Below are 22238 nucleotides of genomic sequence, written 5' to 3'. Positions count from 1 at the left end.
CCATCAATAATGAATAAGTATCTACAATTTTGTTATATTCTCTATTTTTGAGGCTTCTTCGGAACAAAATGTTATAAAAAAAAAGATAGCTACGGCTCAGAGGCGGATTATTCATAAGACAAAGTAGGTACGAGGTTGCAAAGGAGAGTGCGCGGATAAAAGCTTTTAAACAAACATAAATATAATTCTTTAAGTATGCAAAAAATTACAGGCTGTTGATATTGACTTTTGTACAGGGATTCAAATGTGTGACAGTCTTAACTCATATAATTTCTATAGAAAGGTGAACTTTTAATAAAAGTGAACAGCAAGTCTTGGAACTCTCAATAAAATGGTATGAAAAGGATACAAAGATGATGCGAAAACCGAATAGAAAGTTCACTGCAGATGAATCTGCCGAAGATATTACATCTTCATTATCTGATCGGGAAACATTCGGAATGACAGTATATCTAGTAATTATAGACAGACTTGCGGTTGAACTTAAAAAGAGTCGGAAATTGTATAGTAATTTGTACAGTAAATTTTCGTTTCTAAGCAATTTGATCAATTTGAACACTGAAGAAGGTCAAAATAGAGCAAGTATGTTAGTAACGATGTAGTCTGGTGATTTAGAAAAGTTCTATGTTGATGAATGTAACCATTTACGCTCATATTAAACAACGATACATCGAGTCGAAGAATTGCCTCGAACAACCAACGCGGTTTTACAGGTTCTAATAAATAAATAACTTTAAACTAAATAACTCAAAAAGGTCTTTGTTGTTAGACTTTTATTACGGGAAGCGCTAATTTTTGAAATTGCTTTGGGGCGCAATATTACTTAAGCCGCCTTTGTTACCTGTATTTAATTGATACGCTCTTATTGATTTGATGAAAATGTGGCACATCGAATATTGCTCTACGTTCTACTTGATGTATATACCGTACAAACTTTCGAGCGAGAACGTGAATTGTGGCTGCCAAAATTAAATTTAGTATTTTTATTGAAACATCTTTTATTTCTATTTTTATCAATCCTAAGCGTCTTTACTCGATTGCTTTTTTGAAGTTCACAGAAAAAATCTTATCGCAAAAAGCTGTTGTTGAGTAATGGTAATTATAAATACTTACTGCATTGTATTTCACATTTACGCTTTCTGGTTAATTTTTTTGGACATGGTTTACCGCCATTGGCCGGATATTCCTAAAAGTATTGAAAAGTATTATCTATTTATCGATTACCATCATATTTCAAAAATATATACCACAATTTTTCGATATCTATGCTGGTATCCTTTTGCTGTATGCTGATACCCATTTCCACAGTTTGCATTACACTCGCTCCATTCTGACCATAATGATGTTTTACAATCAATTACTTCATTCGAATTTACCGAATCATCTGTTTCTTGATAAGCTTGATCTATGTGATTAGTGTCTTGTTCTTGTGGATATCTTACAGTTGCATAGCGATTATTATTCCCTCCAAATAATGAACTATCTAATATTTGATTTCCCACTACGAATTTGCCAGAATCTATTGGATCTGCTGTAAAATGAGTATATGCTTTTATTACTTATTATTTAAAAATATTATATCTTTTTGGGATAAAAACTTTTTAAGGCAAACAATAGTACTTATTAACTGAAAATAAAATATGATGGGTTTATTTGGCAAGATGGTTTTTAGGTCTATAAAGAACAAATGAAAACAAATGGATCTCGTTCTTCGCTTGTTGATTGGGATTCTACTTGGGAGTTTTATTTAGCATTTAAAACAAAGTAAATAATAACATCTTTTACGCCAGATTTACTGTGGATACTTAATACAGTGTGTCTCAAAACTATCGCTTTAGAAAAGCAGCGTTACAGGTAGTAACGCTTCTAAGAAAGTCTCTTTGGAGTTTTTGGATCCGATGTGTTATAACCATTAACGAGATAGGATTTCAATAATTATATTTTTATAATAAGCAAAGTTGTAGAAACTAAAATTTACTACAATTTATCTAAGCAATTTTGACATTTACGGAATTATTTACGTTCATGGGCTAAAAATACAATACTTTCGGAACTTTAAACTTAAATGTCTCTATAAATATTAAAATAAGAGAATAAATGCTAGAAGATAAAATTCTAGTAAATCTTGTTTTTTACAATATGCTTTTTATAAAAAACAAATTCAATTTGAAAAATAGGTAATAATCAAAAAATTATCAAAAATAAAACGATAATATCTGACCCGGACTATAGTCACTTGGCGTTTGCCATTTTGAAAATTTAGCGAATTAAAAATAAATTATATAATTTTTAATTACTTTAAAATAAATTTTAAAAAGAATAATGTAGTCTATGTTACTATAGTTACGTTATTTTATAATATTCCCAGGATCATCCGCCACCGGGGCCCTTATGCTGGCGCCTTGTAGGCCTAGGCAGAAATCCGGCGTTGATAATTAATTATCGAAGCCTTTTCTCGTTAATTGTACATTGGATTCAAAAAATGATACTTCTAAGAATTTTATACTTGTATATTATCCTTCTCTTGTAATGCGGTTGAAATTTTGAGACACTATACATATACATTTTGCCAAATCCAAGAAACAAAAAATAAAAAATACGAACCATGCAAACTCACATTGAGAAATAATATTATTGGATAATAATTTATTACGACATTTTTTGTTATGCATACCCTCATCCTGCATTTGCATGTTATATGTTAACACACTAGAAAGTGAAACTCCCAGTTGCTTTTTATGTGCTGTACGATTTAACTTTAGCTTATCTTTTTATGTCCAAAATTTAGAAAGCAGCAGGAAAGAAAAAACATTGATATATATTTTAAGGAATGTTGTGAAAAACAGGTGGACATCATTCAACGCCGATTTAAGAGGGGATATGGATGCGTAGTTAACGTATTGTTAATGTTTTGCGAAACATGATTACCCGATCTGGAACGAGATTTAAAGTTAATGTCAGCTCGTTAAAAACAAAGTGTTTGATGTTGAGTTTTTTGAAAAAATTCGAATAATCATGTTACTCTACAAGTATAAAGTAAAATTTTTTAGTTTTTTGCAACAAAATGAACACCAGACGCTTCGTTTTTATTTCCTTGATATATGTAATATTCCTGCAGTACCTTAAAAATTTTGTTGGTACCATCAAAACTTTGGTATAGGTGCTCAAAGAATCACTTTATTGGACCAAATTTCGTTTGTCAGTAAGTATATATGTCTGCCCGTTCGTCAATATGGTAACTGAAAAGCGAAATAACAAGCTGAAATTTGTACAGCGTGTTCTAGTTTTAGCAGTGATTTTTATTTTGCAAATTAGCAAATTCAGTCAATTGAAGTTTTGGTTCTTGGAGCCCACCTCTTTAATTCTAAGTTAAAGGTAGAATAAGAATTTAAAAGGAAAATGTACTTTTTCAAAAAACTCTTGTTTGAAGCTCATTTAAGGCAGCAATTTTATGTCAGTGATATCTTCACGCGAAGATATTAATAGAAGTTAATAATGGTTTTACTCATCTTTAAAATACGACGTTAAAGTTATGGAGTGCCATTTTCATTAATAAACCCTCTTAATTCAATCAATTTAAAGAATTATACCAAATATTAAAATTCAGAACTATTGCTAAGTATAGAAACATTTCGAATTTGTTTCGCTAATGGAGTCTAATTATTTACGTTGAATGATGTACATAAAGAGCAGTGGTAGAAGAAATTTGACCAAGGGCTTACATTCATAAGTGGAACATATTGATTCGCACTCGTCTCTTGAATCAAAATTATTTCGATTCCCACCGCAACCAGTGTAGTTAAATACTTGACATTGTGCTAGTAGGGAATCAAAGTACCATTTTTCATAAGTTCTGAAATCACCCCCACCACAGTCGCCACTATCCCTTTGTTGCTCACATATTTCTATAAATATGAGTCAAGCTTCATTTACAACGATAAATGGACTTGAAATTATTAAATATTTACCTCTTGATTGTTCGGCATCGACATCACATGATGGTGAAGTTGCAATACATTCAACTTGCTCATAAGTTTTGACGCCATCACAAGCATCTGCTTCATCGTAATCGCTGCCATTTTCATCATCTCCATCGTCTTGTCTGCGATGCCGTGTATGCCTACGATGTGGAGATCGCCTATGCGGATAACTATCAAATCTTTCGAATTTTGTTCGTCTTCGTGTTTTGATCCCTTTGCCACATGACTTTGAACACGGTGTCCAATTTGTCCACAGTGACATTTCACAACCTTCTTTTTCATAGACTTCTACATTTTCATTTTCATCACATTCACCTTTTTCACCAGTGCATTGTTCATTGTCTTGAAGGACTGGTAAAAAGTATTTTCCTAGAAATTGCATTTAAATTAGCAATTTAAATCAAAATATTGGTAACACACAATAGGGTATTTTACTATGTTTGACAAAGTACTTCAAAATGTTGATTTTCTGAATAAAAAGCCACAGAAAAATATATTTCGGCAAAATACACACGCTTTCTTGGCATCAAATAAAATAAAATTTTTAACATTTTTTATTCTCGCAAAACGCTGTTAACCATTTTGGTGATGTAATATTGGTAAAAACAACAGTCGTGTATGTAATTATTATCTATCCGTATAAATAAAGTTGATGGTAACGTAACAAATCGATGGTAACGTAATAAGCCATCAACAAATTAGTAGTGTAACATCATGGCGGCTGATGTTTTAGGTCAAGTGATATACAGATTTAAAATTACAGCTTTTAATTTTAATATAATAAAATAATAATGTGCTTTTGACTCAAAATCGGAATATTTAAGTATATTCCTACATAAATTTTAATTTTTATCAAATTTCATTACTTTTTTTTCACTACCGAAAGTATCCTATTATATTTACCTTTAGTGCAAAGTTTTTGCCCGTTTCTATGAACGTAAGTTCGATCTCTAGTTCGTGTACCTTCTCCACATGTTGCACTACATGAAGACCATTCAGACCACTCAGTTAATTGACAGTATGGATCGTTACTGACTTCTGTAATACCAGTATTACATGGACGTATACATTTCACTTCCTTGAATAGTACACGTTTGCAATTACGTATTCTGGATGATATTTCATTAACATAAAAGCGCCGTTGTTGTTTTGTTCCGCGGCCGCATGATACAGAACATGATGATATATCCTTCCAGGGTCCCACTTTACACGGTCCTGTATTAAGTGAGTCCTCGTCTCCATCTAAAATCGGTGCAATTTATTATTTTCTAAAGGTTGATTTTCCTTGCCACTTCTTCCTTCGGGAATTCGAGATTTAAAATAATTGTAACCCTTTCCTAACGGTAGCCGAAAAAATAACAACTTTATAATTTTTGCATAAATTATAAAAAGAATGCATGAAAGAAAACAGTAAAATAATTTAGGGACAAAATAGGATCTTGAATTTTTAATTTTCATAATTATGAATTATGTAAAATTAAATTATTTGATACAAAAAAATTAACAAAATTTAAATTTTTTAATAATTTTTTATAATAAATAAATTGATTGTCCGTATTTCTTCGATTTCATAGAATTTTTGCTAATTTGGCAGCTAAATAGTTGTATAAAATATACTGATATGTTCTAACATGTTATATGAGCTAATGGAGACAAGATATTTGAAAAGTAGTGGTACTAAAAATATAGTCAACTAGAAAAGGGATAACATTATTAGTTACCTGGTTCGCCTACGTCTGTATCACATGTTTTTTCATACAATCGTTGTCGTGTTAAGTATAATCTGCCTAATGGTTGCATTTTACCACCTTGATCATCGAAAAATGGTGAATCTGGATTGGCTGGAAAACTTGTGGAGATTCTACGAATTATATCACGTGGATATGTTGGTATTGGATTTGACTAGAAACAAATTTTTTTTAAACTTAAATAATATTTAAAATGGACAATTTAATATAAATAAGAACCAAACGGAGATCTCAAAGTGAATAGGCAAGGCTGGATTAATGCGTGGACCCGACTGCATGGGGCGCCTATGTTTTTAGCTCATACGCCGAAAAACGTTCTAACGCCTCTTGTAGTATTGCGGGCTGAATGAAATATTCAAAAACGGATGTGTAAATCAATTATATGGTGTATGGAATGACAAACGTGTTAATGCAAACACGTTTGTTTTGTAGAAAAAATGTTTGTAAACCGATTGTACATTGCGTTTGTGATCCGGAAATAATCTTCAACTGAATCAGCCTGTACATTCAAGCGTTGAGTCTGTTTTGAAGCGAGCCTCACATTTGATACTCACATTTTCGTTTTCAATAATTTGAATGCGTGGTTTGCTTTACACAAAAAACGACGAATATCAACAGTCTCAAAATCAAAAATCTATAAATTTCAGCAAATATCGAAACAGCTTGAACTGAGCTGACTAATCAGTGGGGAGTCAGTGGAATGAGTTTCATAAAAAGCTGCGTTTACAGGACTATATTTCAGATCAATCGGAAACCAGGTCAAGTGGATCAAATTTAACTTCCAAGATTTGATTACAAACAACGGACAGGTGTTACCAAATAAAAGGTTGTAAAAATTATAAAGACATGAATATGAGTAATTGTAAATACCTTATATGATATACCATCCTCCGTACCAGCATCCCATGGATATAAGCTCAATTCTTTTTTCTCAGCCCAACTGCAATTTGCCAAACATAATTCTAAACTTGATACGCCCACAATCCAATCTGGTGATGGTATTATTTTTGATACCAACGATATTAAATGATGTTTATTGTTCACACGGAATACAGCGAATGTTTTTGCTGTCACATTAGGATAACTAATACCTCGTGCTTTAATTATTGTTCGTATGTGGTTACTCTGAAAATTAATTGCAATCATTTATAAAATTGCTTGTTACCACACATCCACATCCACATATAGGTACATAAAAACCTTACACAAACTACATGCTTGGCATTTTGATATTTCTATAAGGTGTTTAAGAATCAAAAACCCCACTAATAATCATTTGTTACTCCGATAATCATATACAAAAGGCTGAAAAAAGACTTATAAAGGGTGATCCAATTCCAGTTTCCTATGCTTGTAATTCTGTAAATTATAATGCAGTCGATTGGTGAAAATTCCATCTTTTTAAAATGTATAGAACAACAAATCGTTATTTTTTGTGGTTTTTCGCACGCTCTCTTAACAACTAACAATCAAGCACTTAACGTTGTTGAGTAACCTTTACACTGCAAATAAAAATTGTATACATACTAAAGATCTGACTTTTTCATATACTTTTTGAGAGATGAAAATCGTAAAAATCACGTTTTTTCAAATTTTACGAATTTTTTACTTGAAAACTGGAGGGTTTCCAAAAAAATGTCTAAGAACATTTTTTGTTCATTTTGACCCCAATTATATGATAAAAATTGTTTCGAAGCGATTTGCTCAATATTATTTTTTTGTTTAAAAAAAATTAGTTTAAACAGTATTCTACCGGGTTCCCATCGGCAACCTGCACTTTTACGTTCAGGAGCATTTTTTAAATGAGATCTGTCAATATTTTCCATGCGAAAATCGATTTTACCTCTATATAACAGTTTGAGACCGAGATGGATTTTGAAACGAAGTACTTGGCTAAGATTTGCATTCAGGAATAAGTCTTTAAACAGTATTTTGTACTGTGATGAGTTAGGTTTGACGTATCTCACCAGTTAGGTTTTCGTGGAGCCTTATACTATTCTTGATAATAGTTAGAAAATCTTTAGGGGACACTTCATTCAATTCATCTTAATCTGAGGCTCTCAAACTTATTTCGTCTACCGCCCACTTAGAGAATCAGTTATTTTTCAGCGGCGCCAAAGCGTGTTATATCAGTCTTAGTCTATTACATTTATTCTATAAAATAAGCCTTACTGCCCCCCTCCCCTGTAAGCTTCTAGCGCCCACAAGGGTGTTATCGCCGACTTTGAGAAACACTGGTCTAAATGAATATGTGTCTTTTGAAAGAGCGGCGAATTTACTCGAGATGTGAAATTTAGAGAAATGTTGTTCTAATTAAATCCAAAGTTAAAATTTAAATTTTCTGGGCTCTGAATATAAACTTCAGTTCAACGGAGTTCGTTTGAATCAATGCTGTTACTCGATTCTTCGTCGTGGAGTAATTTAACAAAAATTGGATACTATTTTAAAATGTGCCAGTACATTCTGTAGGTACGTTTATTCTTCGTATCATATGTGACTTATATATTTGGTCAGCATAAACAGTAAATGCATGCATATGGCGTCATTTTAAATTTATTACATTTTTCAGCACAAGAGTTTGGGTATTTATCGCCGTTATTCCTTAATAAGTCATTATTACATTTTATAATTTAGACAAAACAAAAAAAAGTTTTATACGTTAAGTAAATTTATTTTGTAATACCCCAAAACAATACCTACAATCAAAACTAAGGGTTGCTTACAGCTAAATTTTAGTTTAAAAATTTTTGTTATTATCTATTTAATAATAATTATAATAATAATGCATATACTTAATAATCTTTAGTTTTAAGGATGTACAAGCGCCAGGGTAATATTGGATAACAGGCTTGATTTTTTTTTATAATAAGTTGAACTAAGTTTAAATTAATTATGCTAATTTTAGGGAGGGTTTCCCGATTATTTAAATAAATAAATGACTTTAAAAGTAAGCATATTTAACTTTGGTTTTATTGGCAAATGGTAGATGGATGATATGTTATCATATATTTCTCCAAAACTAGTCGGTGGAAATTAAAAAAAAAACTAATTAAATTAAAATTAAAACTTTAATAAATTATTGAAACAAAAAAACTCGTTGTGCTCGACTAATTAAGGATGTAGGTATGAGCACGGTAGTGGGGACACAAATTGAAAAAAATATATAGTTTCAATTTTGATGGTGAAGTATGTTATAACTGAACAATATAAGACGAAAAGTAAGAATACAATTTTTCGATATCCGAGTAATTTTCAAAATATTAAAAATTGTAAATTTTGTTTAAGTATTTAAATTTCGATATTTCGAAAAACCAAGGCAGATATCGAAAAATTTTATTCGTATTTTGCGTCATCGTTTATGAGGATATAATAAAATTCATCATCAAAGTTGAAAATAAGGTACAAATAATTTCAACCCTAAGTCTAAAATTGCTATGGTGCGCGTATTACCTTAAGCACGTAAAGTTTTAAAAATTTCATCAAATCTATTTTCTTACGGAGTTACGTCGATTTATTAGTAAAGTAGAGAAATCATAAAGGATAAAACAAGCAAGGTAAATTTTTCATGAACATTTTTTGAGTATCAATTTTTTTACACTTATAATTTGTTTACTGTTTAGTTTGTTGTCTACTGATACTGTATTTTTTGTTTATGTGCCTTAAGATATATCACCCCTTTTTATATATTTTTTGATTTCAGTCGATATTCCAGAGACTAGATCTATGGCCCAATTGGCTTTTACTGCTCGTTTACAAATTCGAAGTGATATTTTAAAGTCCTGAACAAACGAAAATAGACCAATTAGGCTATTTTATAAACACCTGTACCAAAATTTTCTTTTTTTGTATCATTATTTCTAAGCGTTACAAACATGGTACTAAAATTAATATACTCTGATATATTTCATATATAGAATATAAAAACATAAAAATATTGTTTAGTGTCGTCGATAAGTTTTTTTTCTGTTTCAATGAAAAGGTAATTTTCAAATGGTGTGTAAATGCAGATACCAAAGAAACTTCAGTAACATTTTATTAAATATGATTTCAATGCAATCTGAATAGAGATACATAAATAAATGTTATAGAAATAATTTAAGCTTATTGTTCAAAATACTGTTTAATTTTTTCTGTGACAAAATTACTGGAAGAAACAAAATAGTGCATGTCGTAACCGCAGCATTAAATTCGGTAGTATTATAATGATACTAGCCTAATTATTATAGTGAGCTTGTTGAGGAGCCATCTTTTAGTTTTTAAAATGTATATTTCCCAAAAGATTAGCACTTTATTTTCAAAAGTAAACCTTTCGATTAGGAATGGAATTATTCCATTCAACTTGTCTCGGATCATTCAACTTGTCTACTGCATATCCAGCCGAGTCATACTTGTCTCAGTTGGATAAGCAGTAGCTTATTTTACTACCGAAATTTTAGTACATTTTTAATTGATTCTCGGTTGGGATCAGGCTTCACTTAGCTGTCTTAATTGTGTCTTTCAAAGCGTTAGTTGTCTTTAGATGATAGGTGGTAAGTAACATCTGTTCTTAATTCGATCAGACGGATAAAAAGTTTTCAATGTTATGTTTTTAATACTTTGAAAAACGCAGTTTTGATGGTGTATAAAATATTGAACATTTGAATACATGTTTTATATTATTATATTATTAACAACAACAAGAATATTTCTCTGTATAAATTGAGTGTATATCGACTCTTTTTGTTCACCGAGAATATAAAACTAAGTTTCTGTCATATGATGTCTGTCAAGACGATCTTAGAGATCAAGGAAACTGAGGAAGTGAGTTAAATCTGTCAACTAAGATTGTATTTTGCCTTGCGACACACTTTGGCTATGATATAGACAATATTTATAGAAAAATAAACATAATAATATTATCTTTTTGTGTTATTCTTTAGAGTATAAAAAAATTGCTTTATCCATTTGAATGCCAATGAATATATTAAATGATATAGACATATTCCTGGAACCTCACCCACCCTTAACTGCATACTTGTATATGAAATTGATAGATAGTTTAAATCTGTTTTGCATATTTATCCAAGCGTAATTATTTTGTTTAATGAAGCGTAATGTAAATTGCTAAAATATAGGAAAAAAATTCGTTATTTATATGCAATTAAAAGTGCAAAAAAAATGTATAAATAAATGCACGATTTATTGCTGTTTGAATAAAATAACGTTTATTTATCGTTCTCATGTTTCTTGAGGCAATCTTGATTCTTTCAATAGACAAGGTCTAATAATTAAAAGAAAAATTAATAACAATTTAATAATATTTTAATCAATGACGAATTTTTTGCTAATAAGAAAACGGTTCTTGAAATAAAAAAATAACCCTCGAACGTACGTACTTCTTTTCCAAATTGATGATAATGCATTGTCCTGACCATGAAACGTAAAGATTTGTTGCAAATTTCGATTTCGAAAATCAGACCCATTATAATAACTTATGTGTATAATTTGTATATGTAAACATACGATGTATAAGTATTATATACAGTTACAAGTTTGTTGTCACTAATAGTATGAAAATTCAAAAATTTGACTATAACGGACATTAGACCTTAATATGACTTTTTTGAGTACAGCTGAAATCGTATTGTCTATCTTCAATCACATTAGAAAAACTAAAAAGAAAATTGTGTTCATTTTAACTCAATTTTCTTTTTCGATGCAATATTTTCTTTTAAAAAAAGTATTTTTCTATTTTCATTAAATCTTATAATTTATCAATTTAAAGTAAAATAAAAATGTAACAATAAAGTGAGCGTAATAATGTACTGGTTGTTTCAGGAGAAACAACCCATTGCCAGTTGAGATTTTCGGGTATGGTTTATTTGGACAGAAGTAATTTTTTTTTAAGTGAAAAATTGTTTCTTGAACATTGGGATCTAAGGATAAAATATTCCGTATATTTTTTTCTTAAAAAGTTGGAAATGTTACTTCTAGATAAACAAAAATTAATCCTAGATACCTACATTAAAAACATAGGATTTAAAAGTAAAAGGAACTTAATAAGATCTTTAAAACAACCTCTCAAATATCTCAAAATTTTTATGAATAATTCTGGGTCAGGCATCTTTCTAATGTTTAGTTAAAAATTTGTTTGTGGTAAATTTTTAAAGCTCTAGGAATGTGAATTTTTTCTTAAATTTGAGTACAATTTTTGGAAATATGTTGCAAAAATAACCCCTTATCGGACATTTGCATAAATTAAAATATCCATATCCAAATATTTTATCGACACCGATGACCAAAAAACAATTTAAAGTTTCCACCATTAAGAGACCACAACCATAATAAGAGCGGAACGATATAGAGGATAAACCTACGGAAATAATTATGTAAAGTTTTGGTCAAGAAATCAAATTTTGTAATGTAGTAAAAAAAAGCTTAGAGAAAATTGTAGTAAATTTTATTTTCTACGATTATGTTTGTAACATTTCTAACTAACATTATAGGGATTGTCTCAAAACTACTAAACTAAACTATGATGACACTAAATCACATAAATTTGATACAGAAACATGAGTTTACTCTTCAGAATGTTTTGGGTTGTATGAATCCGAATCTGATCAAAAATTGCTCCAGCACGTCCCGTTTTCGAAAAATTCAACCCTAAATATGGAAAAGCCCGCTTTTTCCTTATATTTGAAGGTATGTTACAGCAGAAAGTAGTTTTTGCCCTCAAACCAATTTACGCCATCAAACAGCATCTTTCATTCTCCTTCAAAACACATCTAAAATTTTTTCAATCTCTTTGATTTTCTTAAAAAATTGAATAAATAATATAATCTGCATATAATATATACTTTATTTATTATAAATATTATACGATTTATTGTAAGAGGAAACGTATTGGAAAAACTCAAATTGGAATCAAAATTCAAAAGAGAGATGGAAAAAACAAGAAGAGATCGTTCCCTTTTTTAGATAAAAATGTTTCAAAAACTTTAAGTATTAGAGAAATTTCGATGCTGAATTCAAATTCAGTAGCCCAAGAACTATAAGAAATGTACTTTTGCATTAATGTGACAAAAAAATAAAATGTCAGTCGACCAGTGTAATTAACGAGCCTAATGAGGTCATATCTCGCGTTTATTGTACATCAAATCCAAAAATTGTTGAAGAAATTTTCTACCAAAAGTCGTTCTGTTACAAAAAAGGTTATTAGGTTATTTATATCGACAATTGTAGAAACATTTTTAAAGATAAGGGAATTTAGACAATTTACAGGGTTTATGCACTTGAAATGTTTAAAGTTTTTCCTCAAGGACAAAAGTTAGCAAAGACCGTTTACAGCGGTGTGGATATGTGTACCCCTGTTTTGGTAAATGTGCCGATTTAGGACCTCGAAACCAGGCAAATACCGGCATAGTTCCTGACAAAGCCAGTTATAGCTGCATACCTCCCCCTTACTTTCATTTTCCGTGTCTCATTTTATGACATGTTCTGTTCAATATTTGTATTGTTTAAAAAAAAAAAACGAATTAATACATCCTGTATATTGAGTGCATAGATACAAATAGAAATAGATACAATTGTATATAAGCTACCTAAGATTTCTGTGAAACTTACTTGTTGTGACAATAAACTAAATACACAGACAATAGTGTTGGATAAATAAACAAACGATGTGGTTGGGAAAATACTTAGAGCTAGTTGTGTGCTATTGAGGTTAGAATTTCTATTACTTGTTTGTATCTCTTGCACAATGGATTTATGAACAAATTGGGGATATAGCAGACGTTTGTTTAATTTTGTTTCTTATGATAATATATAGCGATAACATATAATAGCATACATGTAAAATTAGCAGAGATATAACAACTTAAATAGTTAATTGATTTAATACTAAGGATATTGAAAATTATTGAACAAGTTTTTGGAACTATATCGCTTATCGCACGTGGAGAAGTCTAGATGAGAATAATTGGCCAACACCGACCAGCCGACACCTTTTCTATAAAGTTTATTATCTTGATAATATTAATAGTATTTCCAATGAGGCCGCGGCATATTTCCTGAGAACATATTTCCTACCGATTGTCCCACGGTATCTCTCGCTAGTTTTTTTATTCAAAAGACCATTTATGGAAATTGAGTTTACACATTTTCTCCTTGTTACTCTTCTAATTTTTTAAAATAAGAAATAACCTTCTAATTTAATGTGTTATGGATGAACACTCGTGTTCGGTTTAAACACCCAACTGCTTCAATGCTACAATCACTGGCGTAGCTTGGTGGACAAGGGTCCCGATGCAAAGAGAAAAAAGAGAGCCCCCACCCGTTTTTCCACGTAACTTGAACTTTTATTGACCGATTTGCCCTCCAATTTATAGATAAGGATAAGAAAAGAATGTACTTAAACTTATTTCTAGTGGGAATCAGTTCAAATGTAAAGTGTGAATTTGGATGAAAAAAATTTTCAACAAAATTCCCAGTCAAATTCACAATATTTTTCGCGCTTCAATTTTTGCAAATTCGTCTATAGCTTCACTCAAATCCATGTTCGATGCCGCCTTGTTTTCGCCGAAGTCGATAACTTATAATCTTCAGTTTGATGAAAAATCTTTCTGCTGACGCGGAAGCAATCGGGATGGCGTAAAATAGTACGTTGCTGTATAATCTTCCGTAAAGTCATATTTAAGCACGTCAAAATTCGTTATCATTTCTTTACAATATTGGCGAATGGGCAACGTCTCCATCAATTGAGAAAGGACCAAATGATATGCATTCAGAATTTAAGCGGAAAATTGGGTCATATTATATCGGAATATTTTATATTAAACTAAAAATATTTTGTGAGTAAAGTTTTGTCATCCATGATAAGCAAATTTTTTGGAATTAAAAAGTCAAACGTAACGAAACGATTAGAAGCAATATACTTCCTCCTTTCTTTTCAAAGCTTAGGGGCTCTGATGCACTTCACCACTTTTTCCTATGATAGCTACGCCACTGGTTGCAATATTCGAAATGACAACAGCCGTTCTGAAATGAATATCAAATACTACGCCTGAGGCCTATCATTCAGAGCTATTTATAAAAACAAAGGTTTAAAAGCTCGTTTTTTACTGACCATATGAAATATTCTATAAAATACATTATAATTCTACAATCCTCTAATAATATTATTTCAAGAGATATATTATGTTTTCCCAACAGAGATTTATAATATTTAACAAATAATAATTATAATTTATGTTCAAACCATACTGAAATCTGCTTACTAAATAATAATAATCCTTTTATATTGTTTCAGTTTATCCTTTACTAATAATAGTTATAGAAATTTTATTCATTTGTATGTTTTCTAATGGGAATGAGAAAATTACGCGAATATGTATTATCTTCTTTTAGACTAACAAAATGGAAGTGCCTGTTTGCATTCCCGTCGATATGCGTTGTGGTGTTAACAATTAACCCGACAATATAAATAATCTCTAGACAATTCTAAAAAGAAACAAACAATATCGTTTTATATTACATAAACAGAGATAGAAAACTTATACAAGTAAAATATATGCAATAGAACATATGTGACAGTTCTAAAATTTGCTAGACTGTACGGTAACAATTACAAGTAAAATATATGCAATAGAATATACGTGACAGTTCTAGAATTTGCTAGACTTTAAGTTAAAAATTGATTGTAACTATATCGCACAATGTGCGGTACGGTCAGATTACAATACAGACTCTTCAAGTTAACTAGAAAAGTTTTATCTATCAGAACAACATTAAAATAAAAGTATTGTGAAGTATATTGTATGTAAGTATGTAAGAAAAAAATAACTTAACAATAAAATTCGTATAAGTATTTGAGTATAGACAGTTCATTTTTTCATTACACAAATTTGATTACGTTAAGCCCGCTACAGCGTAAATTTCAGAAAAGGTTAACTTGATTTAGACGATAACTGAGATGGTTTGATAAATTTTGTAATGTTAGCAAATTTTTAAACTTTAGGTAACGATCATCGATTTTATAACAATGTTTTTTCGACGCACGTTAATATTAATAGCTGTATTTTCATAAAATATATCACGCCAAATTTTATCTTTTTAAACACCCCTTTCTATAAATAATCACAATAAAAAAAAGAAAAAAAAAAGATGTGATTATCACATTTTCATGAAACCTCTATCCATGTAAAACGTTTATGAATAATTCTTAAGATAGTTTGAACTACGCGTTCCTAAAAGAATTTTTTGGAAGAGGGTACATGAAAAGGTTAATAAGTTTTAATGTTTGACGCAAGCTCGATAAATTTAATGTATTCACAATTACTATACTTTTATACTCTGTATATATGAAATATATATCAAGGTATACTAATTTTAGTCCCAAATTTGTAACGTTTTGAAAATTGATGTTCAGCACGTAAAAAGTGAGTTTGTTTTCGTAAATATAGGTCTACTGGATCTCTTGTAAACCGTTAGAGATAGAACAAAAGTTTAAATAACATTTTTTTTTTTTGTAGACATTATTTTTTACGCGTGAGGGGACAAATTAGGCCAGAAATAACATAGTATGTTAGGAGATTTTCAGTTATTTATGTTGCAAGATACACTTGTGAAGAATACATGTGTTGATACTTAAATATTTTTGGCAAAAATTTTTCAAAAAGTCTAATGTTACAATGCTTATTCTTTCTCAGTTAATTCTTTTTTAAATTGACAACATAAAATATTTCATTGGATTATCCTACTACCTACTCTGAAATCATTTCATAAAATTTATTAGCAATTCCATCGATGTTTTATTTTGTTTTTTAAACTTATCGAATTTATAAAAAATAACGCAAACATTGATACTCAGCGCTACTTTCTACACAGAGTATTTCAACAATTAACTTAGCCAAAATTGTTAACTTTTCAAAGATGGACTGCCACCATTTTGGATCATACTATACAGTCTATCTTTTTCAGGTAAAAATTGTAATAATTTTTAAATTCCAGTTTCTTCATTTATCGGTGGCTTGATTTTATAACCATTGATCTTCGCGCAATTTAGCCACATCCGTTCAAATAATTAAGTCATAAATAATGACCAATGGGCGATTATATTTTAATTAAATTTAATAGTTTTAATTAAATTTATTAATTATTATTCTCTAAACACAACAAAAGGCCAAAATTAAATCACATGTGATAATCACAGCTCTTAGTAAGCACCCTCAGGCACCGATAATTGTGGGTATGTGCATTATCATATATAAGTATTAAAAAAATATTTAGCAAATTTAACAATTTTTGTGCATAAATAAATCAAAAAATTAGTAACGAAATGTAATAAAATTGCACGTACAATTAATTATAAAAACAAATAAATAAAAAAAAAAAATTAATTAATTTTTTCAAAAACAAATTCAGATTTCAGTGAGTTAAGGTGGTCCGATTTTGATCCTACATAAAAAATAGTGAAAAGAAACAATTGACTGAGTTAATTGTTGAAATACTCTGCATAGAAAGTGTTGAATGTCAGTGCTTGGATTATTTGTTATAAATTAGAAGAGTTTAAAAAACCCACACAATTATGGCAGCCTTTCGGTCGCCATTTATTTGGTTTTCGAAAATTTTCGAGAGTATTTGCTAGTTTTTTTGCATTTTTCGAAAAGTAAAAGCTACCTGCAAATTTTCAACTCCCTATGTTTTATGATTTTGGAGAAAATGGACACCAAAGTTTTGTTCTAATTTGCGCCCTCATGGGTAAATAGTGATGTTTACAAAAAAATGTTTCAAACAAAATTTTTTTATAAAACATTTTTAACATTTTAATTAATAAAAAAAAAAAAAACATTTTTAACTATTGTTCTCACTCTTTGTTCTAAACGGTTTACTAGATGGGTTCTACGGACCCAAGACCCAATTGACCTGTGGCTCATTTTTTTTGTCCTGAGTTTGCTATAAAAATTTCAGCCTGACATATTTTTTCGTTTTTGAGTTATCGTGTCCACAGACAGACGGAGAGGCAACCGGGAATGGACTAATTACATAAATTTATGAACACCTATACCAAAAATTGGTTCTTATCATCAATATTTTAAGCGTTACACTTATGGGTCTAAACTTAGTATACCTTGATAAATGTTTCATATTTATATGGTATAAAAATCACTGAATTCTAACAAAAAATTAAAAAAAATCTCAACTTTGTAAATGCAGTCGTTTTCAAGTATGATAATGATGTTTCATTCAAGTTAGATTAAAATGAGTATAAAAGATCAATTATCGAATTATTTTCTCTATTTTCTCTATGATGTGAAAATTTATGAAAATAATATACGTAACAAAAAATAAAAAATTATTTTCTTGAAAATAAAAAGATAAATAAATTTCAGTTTCCATCAGTTTCATATAATTATTTTATACCAGCCATTACTCGTCCGCTTAGCTGGGCTATTCATTTGTTCAAAATTTTCTTCAACAAGTGAAAACAAACAATTGACTGAGTTAATTGTTCAAATACCATGGATAGACAGTGCTAATTACATATAATTGATATTCCCATAACACATAATACATTTCGCGCCTAATTTGCGCTCTCACGGGTAAACAGTGACGTTTACGAAAAAATGTTTCAAATAAAAGTTGTTTATTTTTTTATAAGAAACATTTTTTATATTTAAACTTTTGTTCTATCTCTAACGGTTTACAAGATGGGTGCTACGGATCCAAGATCCAATTGGCCTATGTGGCTCATTTACGAACTTGACCTCACTTTTTATGTCCTGAGCACGCTATAAAAATTTCAGCTTGATATATTTTTTCGTTTTTGAGCTATCGTGTTGGCAGACAGACGGACAGACAACCGAAAAGGGACTAATTAGGTCATTTTATGAACACCTATACCAAATTTTTGCTCGTAGCATCAATATTTTTAAGCGTTACTAACTTGGGACTAAACTTAGTATACCTTAATATATTTCATATACATGGTATAAAAATAGTTTCAAATTAAGGTAATGAATGTAAATAAAGAAACGATACAATAAACGAATTTTGATCCCTCCTCAACCCTCTTAAACCCCTCAATTCACCTATTTAAATTCATTCAATTATCCACTCTTAATTCCTAATGAACCCTTCAGCTTCAAGCTGTTCATATCTTTTGTCAAAGTTAGTTCGGCTGTTTAGCCATAAAAACTAAGCAGACAGACAGACAAACAGAGTTAATTTCATATTTATAGTTTTGGTAAGGATCTATAAATGGTGTTTCTCCTTTCTTTCATATCAACTGGAATAGTTTATTATCACTTAAAGCATTATTAATATCGTGCCAAGCTTTTTAATTTCATTTATATCAATAAATAAATGAAAACGAATTAAATGAAAATATCAATGAAGTATTAAGAAAAATCTGGTTTGAAAACTCTCACACGATCTCTATATTTAAAGTATTCTAGAAAATTATTATAATACAAAGTTTAAATCATCAGCTGTAGAGGAAAGAAGATTATAACATTAAAGTGAATTATGTTTTAATATGGATGTTAAGGCCACAGGTTTACTGTTCACATATGCTTTTCTCCTCCCAAATATATATATATTATATATATTCGATTTTGTACCCAGGTATTACAAAAGGAGTGGCACAAAAGTTTTCACGGTGCTTTGAACTTCTACCCTACAATGTTTAACAGTTGTCAAATTGTAATGATAGTGGTTAAAAACTCCGCTTATCAATGCTTTTTATCATAAGCGGACTCTCTCTGTAAGCTTAGCGCACTCATAAATTGATAACCTGTCTTCTCTTAGAAGTAAGATACACAACGTACGTTAAATTTGCAAAGAAAAAATTCTCTTACGACAAAGCAGAGTATTGGGTTTCGACGAGCGGTGAAATGTTACTTAAATCAATAAATATCATTTTAGATGCAGTGTATAAATGGTGGAAAAGAAATTAAATATTTCAGTATATGAATTATCAGAATGAACTATACATTTATTAGCGATAATACACAGTAAACGCTGATTCGCTGGACTTAAGTTATTCAATTTTTATTCCATTTTCATTAAGGTATTTCCCGCATGAATAGATTGGTTGACAGATTTGGCCTATTTTTTTCAGTGACTCAGAATAATATTAGCTGTGAGAATCGAAGTTGTAAAATTTCTGACCCTTTACATCATGAAATAATCAGCTGAAAAGTCTGCGATTATCCAATTTAAAGTATGTAAAATTCACTGTTCCTCAGCAATTTTTTACCATATGACAAAATTTTATCGACCGACAGAATTGAAAAAAAAATAAAGTTGAAAGGAATATAATAACAAAAAAATGACAAAAGAAAAACGCCACTTCGTTTTGTTTTCGAGATATTAATTTGACGTAAATTGATCAAAATTGGGAGCTTAGGCATAATTATCTCTTGTTTTAAACTATTTAGTTCTTAAAGTTAATTTCTCGTTTATTTCTGTCGGAAAACAATTTTACCATAGTTTTAGCATGAAAACTGCCAATATCAAGCTGGAAATACCGTAATAAACTAATAAACTGATGTTTTTTCTATTCAGTTTAACATTTTTTTTTCTATTTAACGCAGTAGGATTTTTTGGTTTTTTTTATATTTAAATTTTTTTATTTTACACTTTTTAGTTTTTTAAATACTCATTTAATGATACTCCACTTAACATAATTCGAAGTCTTCAATATAGAGGTTGTTAGACGTTCACATTTCTAACGTATTGCATTAAATAAATGATTGATACACTAATTGAAACTTTTTTTCTGTAACAATTCAATAAAATCATGAGAAAAAAAAAATCAATTCCTTCGTAAAAGTTTACTTTTTGTTTGCACATCTTTAGAACATCAATTATTTTCTATCATCAATAAAATAATAATATATACGTTATAACGAAGAAGTATTTAATTCTATCGTATTATAACAGTCAGTGTGTAACTTTTTTAGTTATTATACAGTTATAGTTAGTTAGTTAGTTATACTTTGGTTGGTATTGGTTGGTTGGATAAACTGCTGTATATACTACTTTGTTCTTCTAACTCTTAATGTTTCAATGAAATTAATTATTTGACTGTAAACAAGATGATTGTTTTGTCTACGAAGAAAAGTTTTGATACATTTTATCGATACTGAAAACTTTTTATTAGATATGCCTAGTTATTTATTAAGTATACAAGATATACCAGTAAAATGTGCGATTTTGGAAACGTTGTAAAACAAACCCTGTCAATTTTATCTAATTAATTTTTTTTTTTACTAAAATAAAAAACAGATGAAAACAAACAAATGACAGAGTTAATTGTTGAAATACCATGCAAAGACAGTGTTGATTACTCTATCACATTACACATATACCTAAACATGTCACACATACATAACTAATATAACTGATATTCCCATATAATACATACTATACAATTTACGCCTTATTTGCGCTCTCACGGGTAAAAACAGTGATGCTTACGAAAAAATGTTACAAACAAAAGTTGTTTTGTTTTTTATAAGAAGCATTTCTCAAATTTAAACTTTTGTTCTATCTCTAACGGTTTACAAGATGGAACCCCAAGACCCAATTGACCTATGTTGCTCATTTACGAACTCGACTTTTTATGTCCTGAGTAAGCTGTAAAAATTTCAGCTTGATATCTTTTTTCGTTTTTGAGTTATCGAGTTGACAGACGGACGGACGTACAACTGGAAATGGACTAATTAGGTGATTTTATGAAGACCTATACCAAAATTTTGTGCGTAGCAGCAATTGGGACTAAACTTAGTATACTTTGCATATTACATATATGCATGGTATAAAAAGATAGTCAGTCATTGGATGGCCTTTGGTCTGACCTTCCGCCAGGCTGCAGCCTTCGGCAGGGGAGTTCGCTGCGCTCGCATATATCATATAGCTCTAATAAATACATATTCACAATACCTGAATAATAAAAAATAATACCTCAATAGGTACTATTCAAATAACTGTTCACAGTTCTATATAAATATGGTGGGAGCGCAAATAAATTCATTTAAATAATAAATGTAATGTAATATATAATTTATATGCGTTTCCTCCATTTATTTCATGTCTTTTAATTTTGTTTTGTAGAACCCTTAAAATAATTTTGTAGTGGACCGAATTGTGAATCTAAGCCATCCTCGCATCCACTTGAACACACACACACACAATTTTATCAAAATTGTTCCATCCGTTTAGGAGGAGTTCAATTACAAACACGCGAGTTTCATGATTTTTGTCCATCCAAAAAGTGATCAACGTGCCAAAAGAAGTTTTCACAGACACGTTTTCAAAAAAACATTTACAAAAATTTTATTATCAATTAAATGTATTTTTTTAAATAAAATAAAGTTAATTAAGTAAGTTATAAATTAGTTTAACTTTTTTATACCGTGTATACAGAATGTTTGATTTACATCTAGGCATATAAATACCACGAGTATGACAGAATACATGCGTTAAGCAATGCATCTAAGTGAGAGGTATTATATACATGTTTTGAAGC

At 29.9% G+C, this 22238-nt stretch overlaps 1 protein-coding gene across 3 annotated transcripts in view; it reads right to left on the bottom strand.

The window, feature by feature from the left end:
• Positions 1–22238, bottom strand: part of LOC123293931 (spondin-1-like) — a 379414-nt gene that overhangs the window by 479 nt on the left and 356697 nt on the right. For 2 of the 3 annotated variants that reach the window (XM_044874928.1, XM_044874929.1), the window contains exons 6-13: positions 6599–6853; positions 5702–5882; positions 4884–5222; positions 3969–4349; positions 3723–3905; positions 2675–2767; positions 1248–1531; positions 1114–1186 (exon numbers count right to left, since the gene is read on the bottom strand). In XM_044874928.1, coding sequence (XP_044730863.1) covers positions 1114–1186; positions 1248–1531; positions 2675–2767; positions 3723–3905; positions 3969–4349; positions 4884–5222; positions 5702–5882; positions 6599–6853 — 1789 coding nt within the window. The remainder of the gene's footprint in view (positions 1–1113; positions 1187–1247; positions 1532–2674; positions 2768–3722; positions 3906–3968; positions 4350–4883; positions 5223–5701; positions 5883–6598; positions 6854–22238) is intronic. The other variant, XM_044874931.1, reaches the window with a different exon arrangement.

The sequence above is a fragment of the Chrysoperla carnea genome, chromosome 2, assembly GCF_905475395.1.
Source record: "Chrysoperla carnea chromosome 2, inChrCarn1.1, whole genome shotgun sequence".
Classification (NCBI taxonomy): Eukaryota; Metazoa; Arthropoda; class Insecta; order Neuroptera; family Chrysopidae; genus Chrysoperla; species Chrysoperla carnea.
The sequence above is the reverse complement of the archived record's forward strand: the minus strand, read 5'-3'. Positions and strand labels throughout refer to the sequence as shown.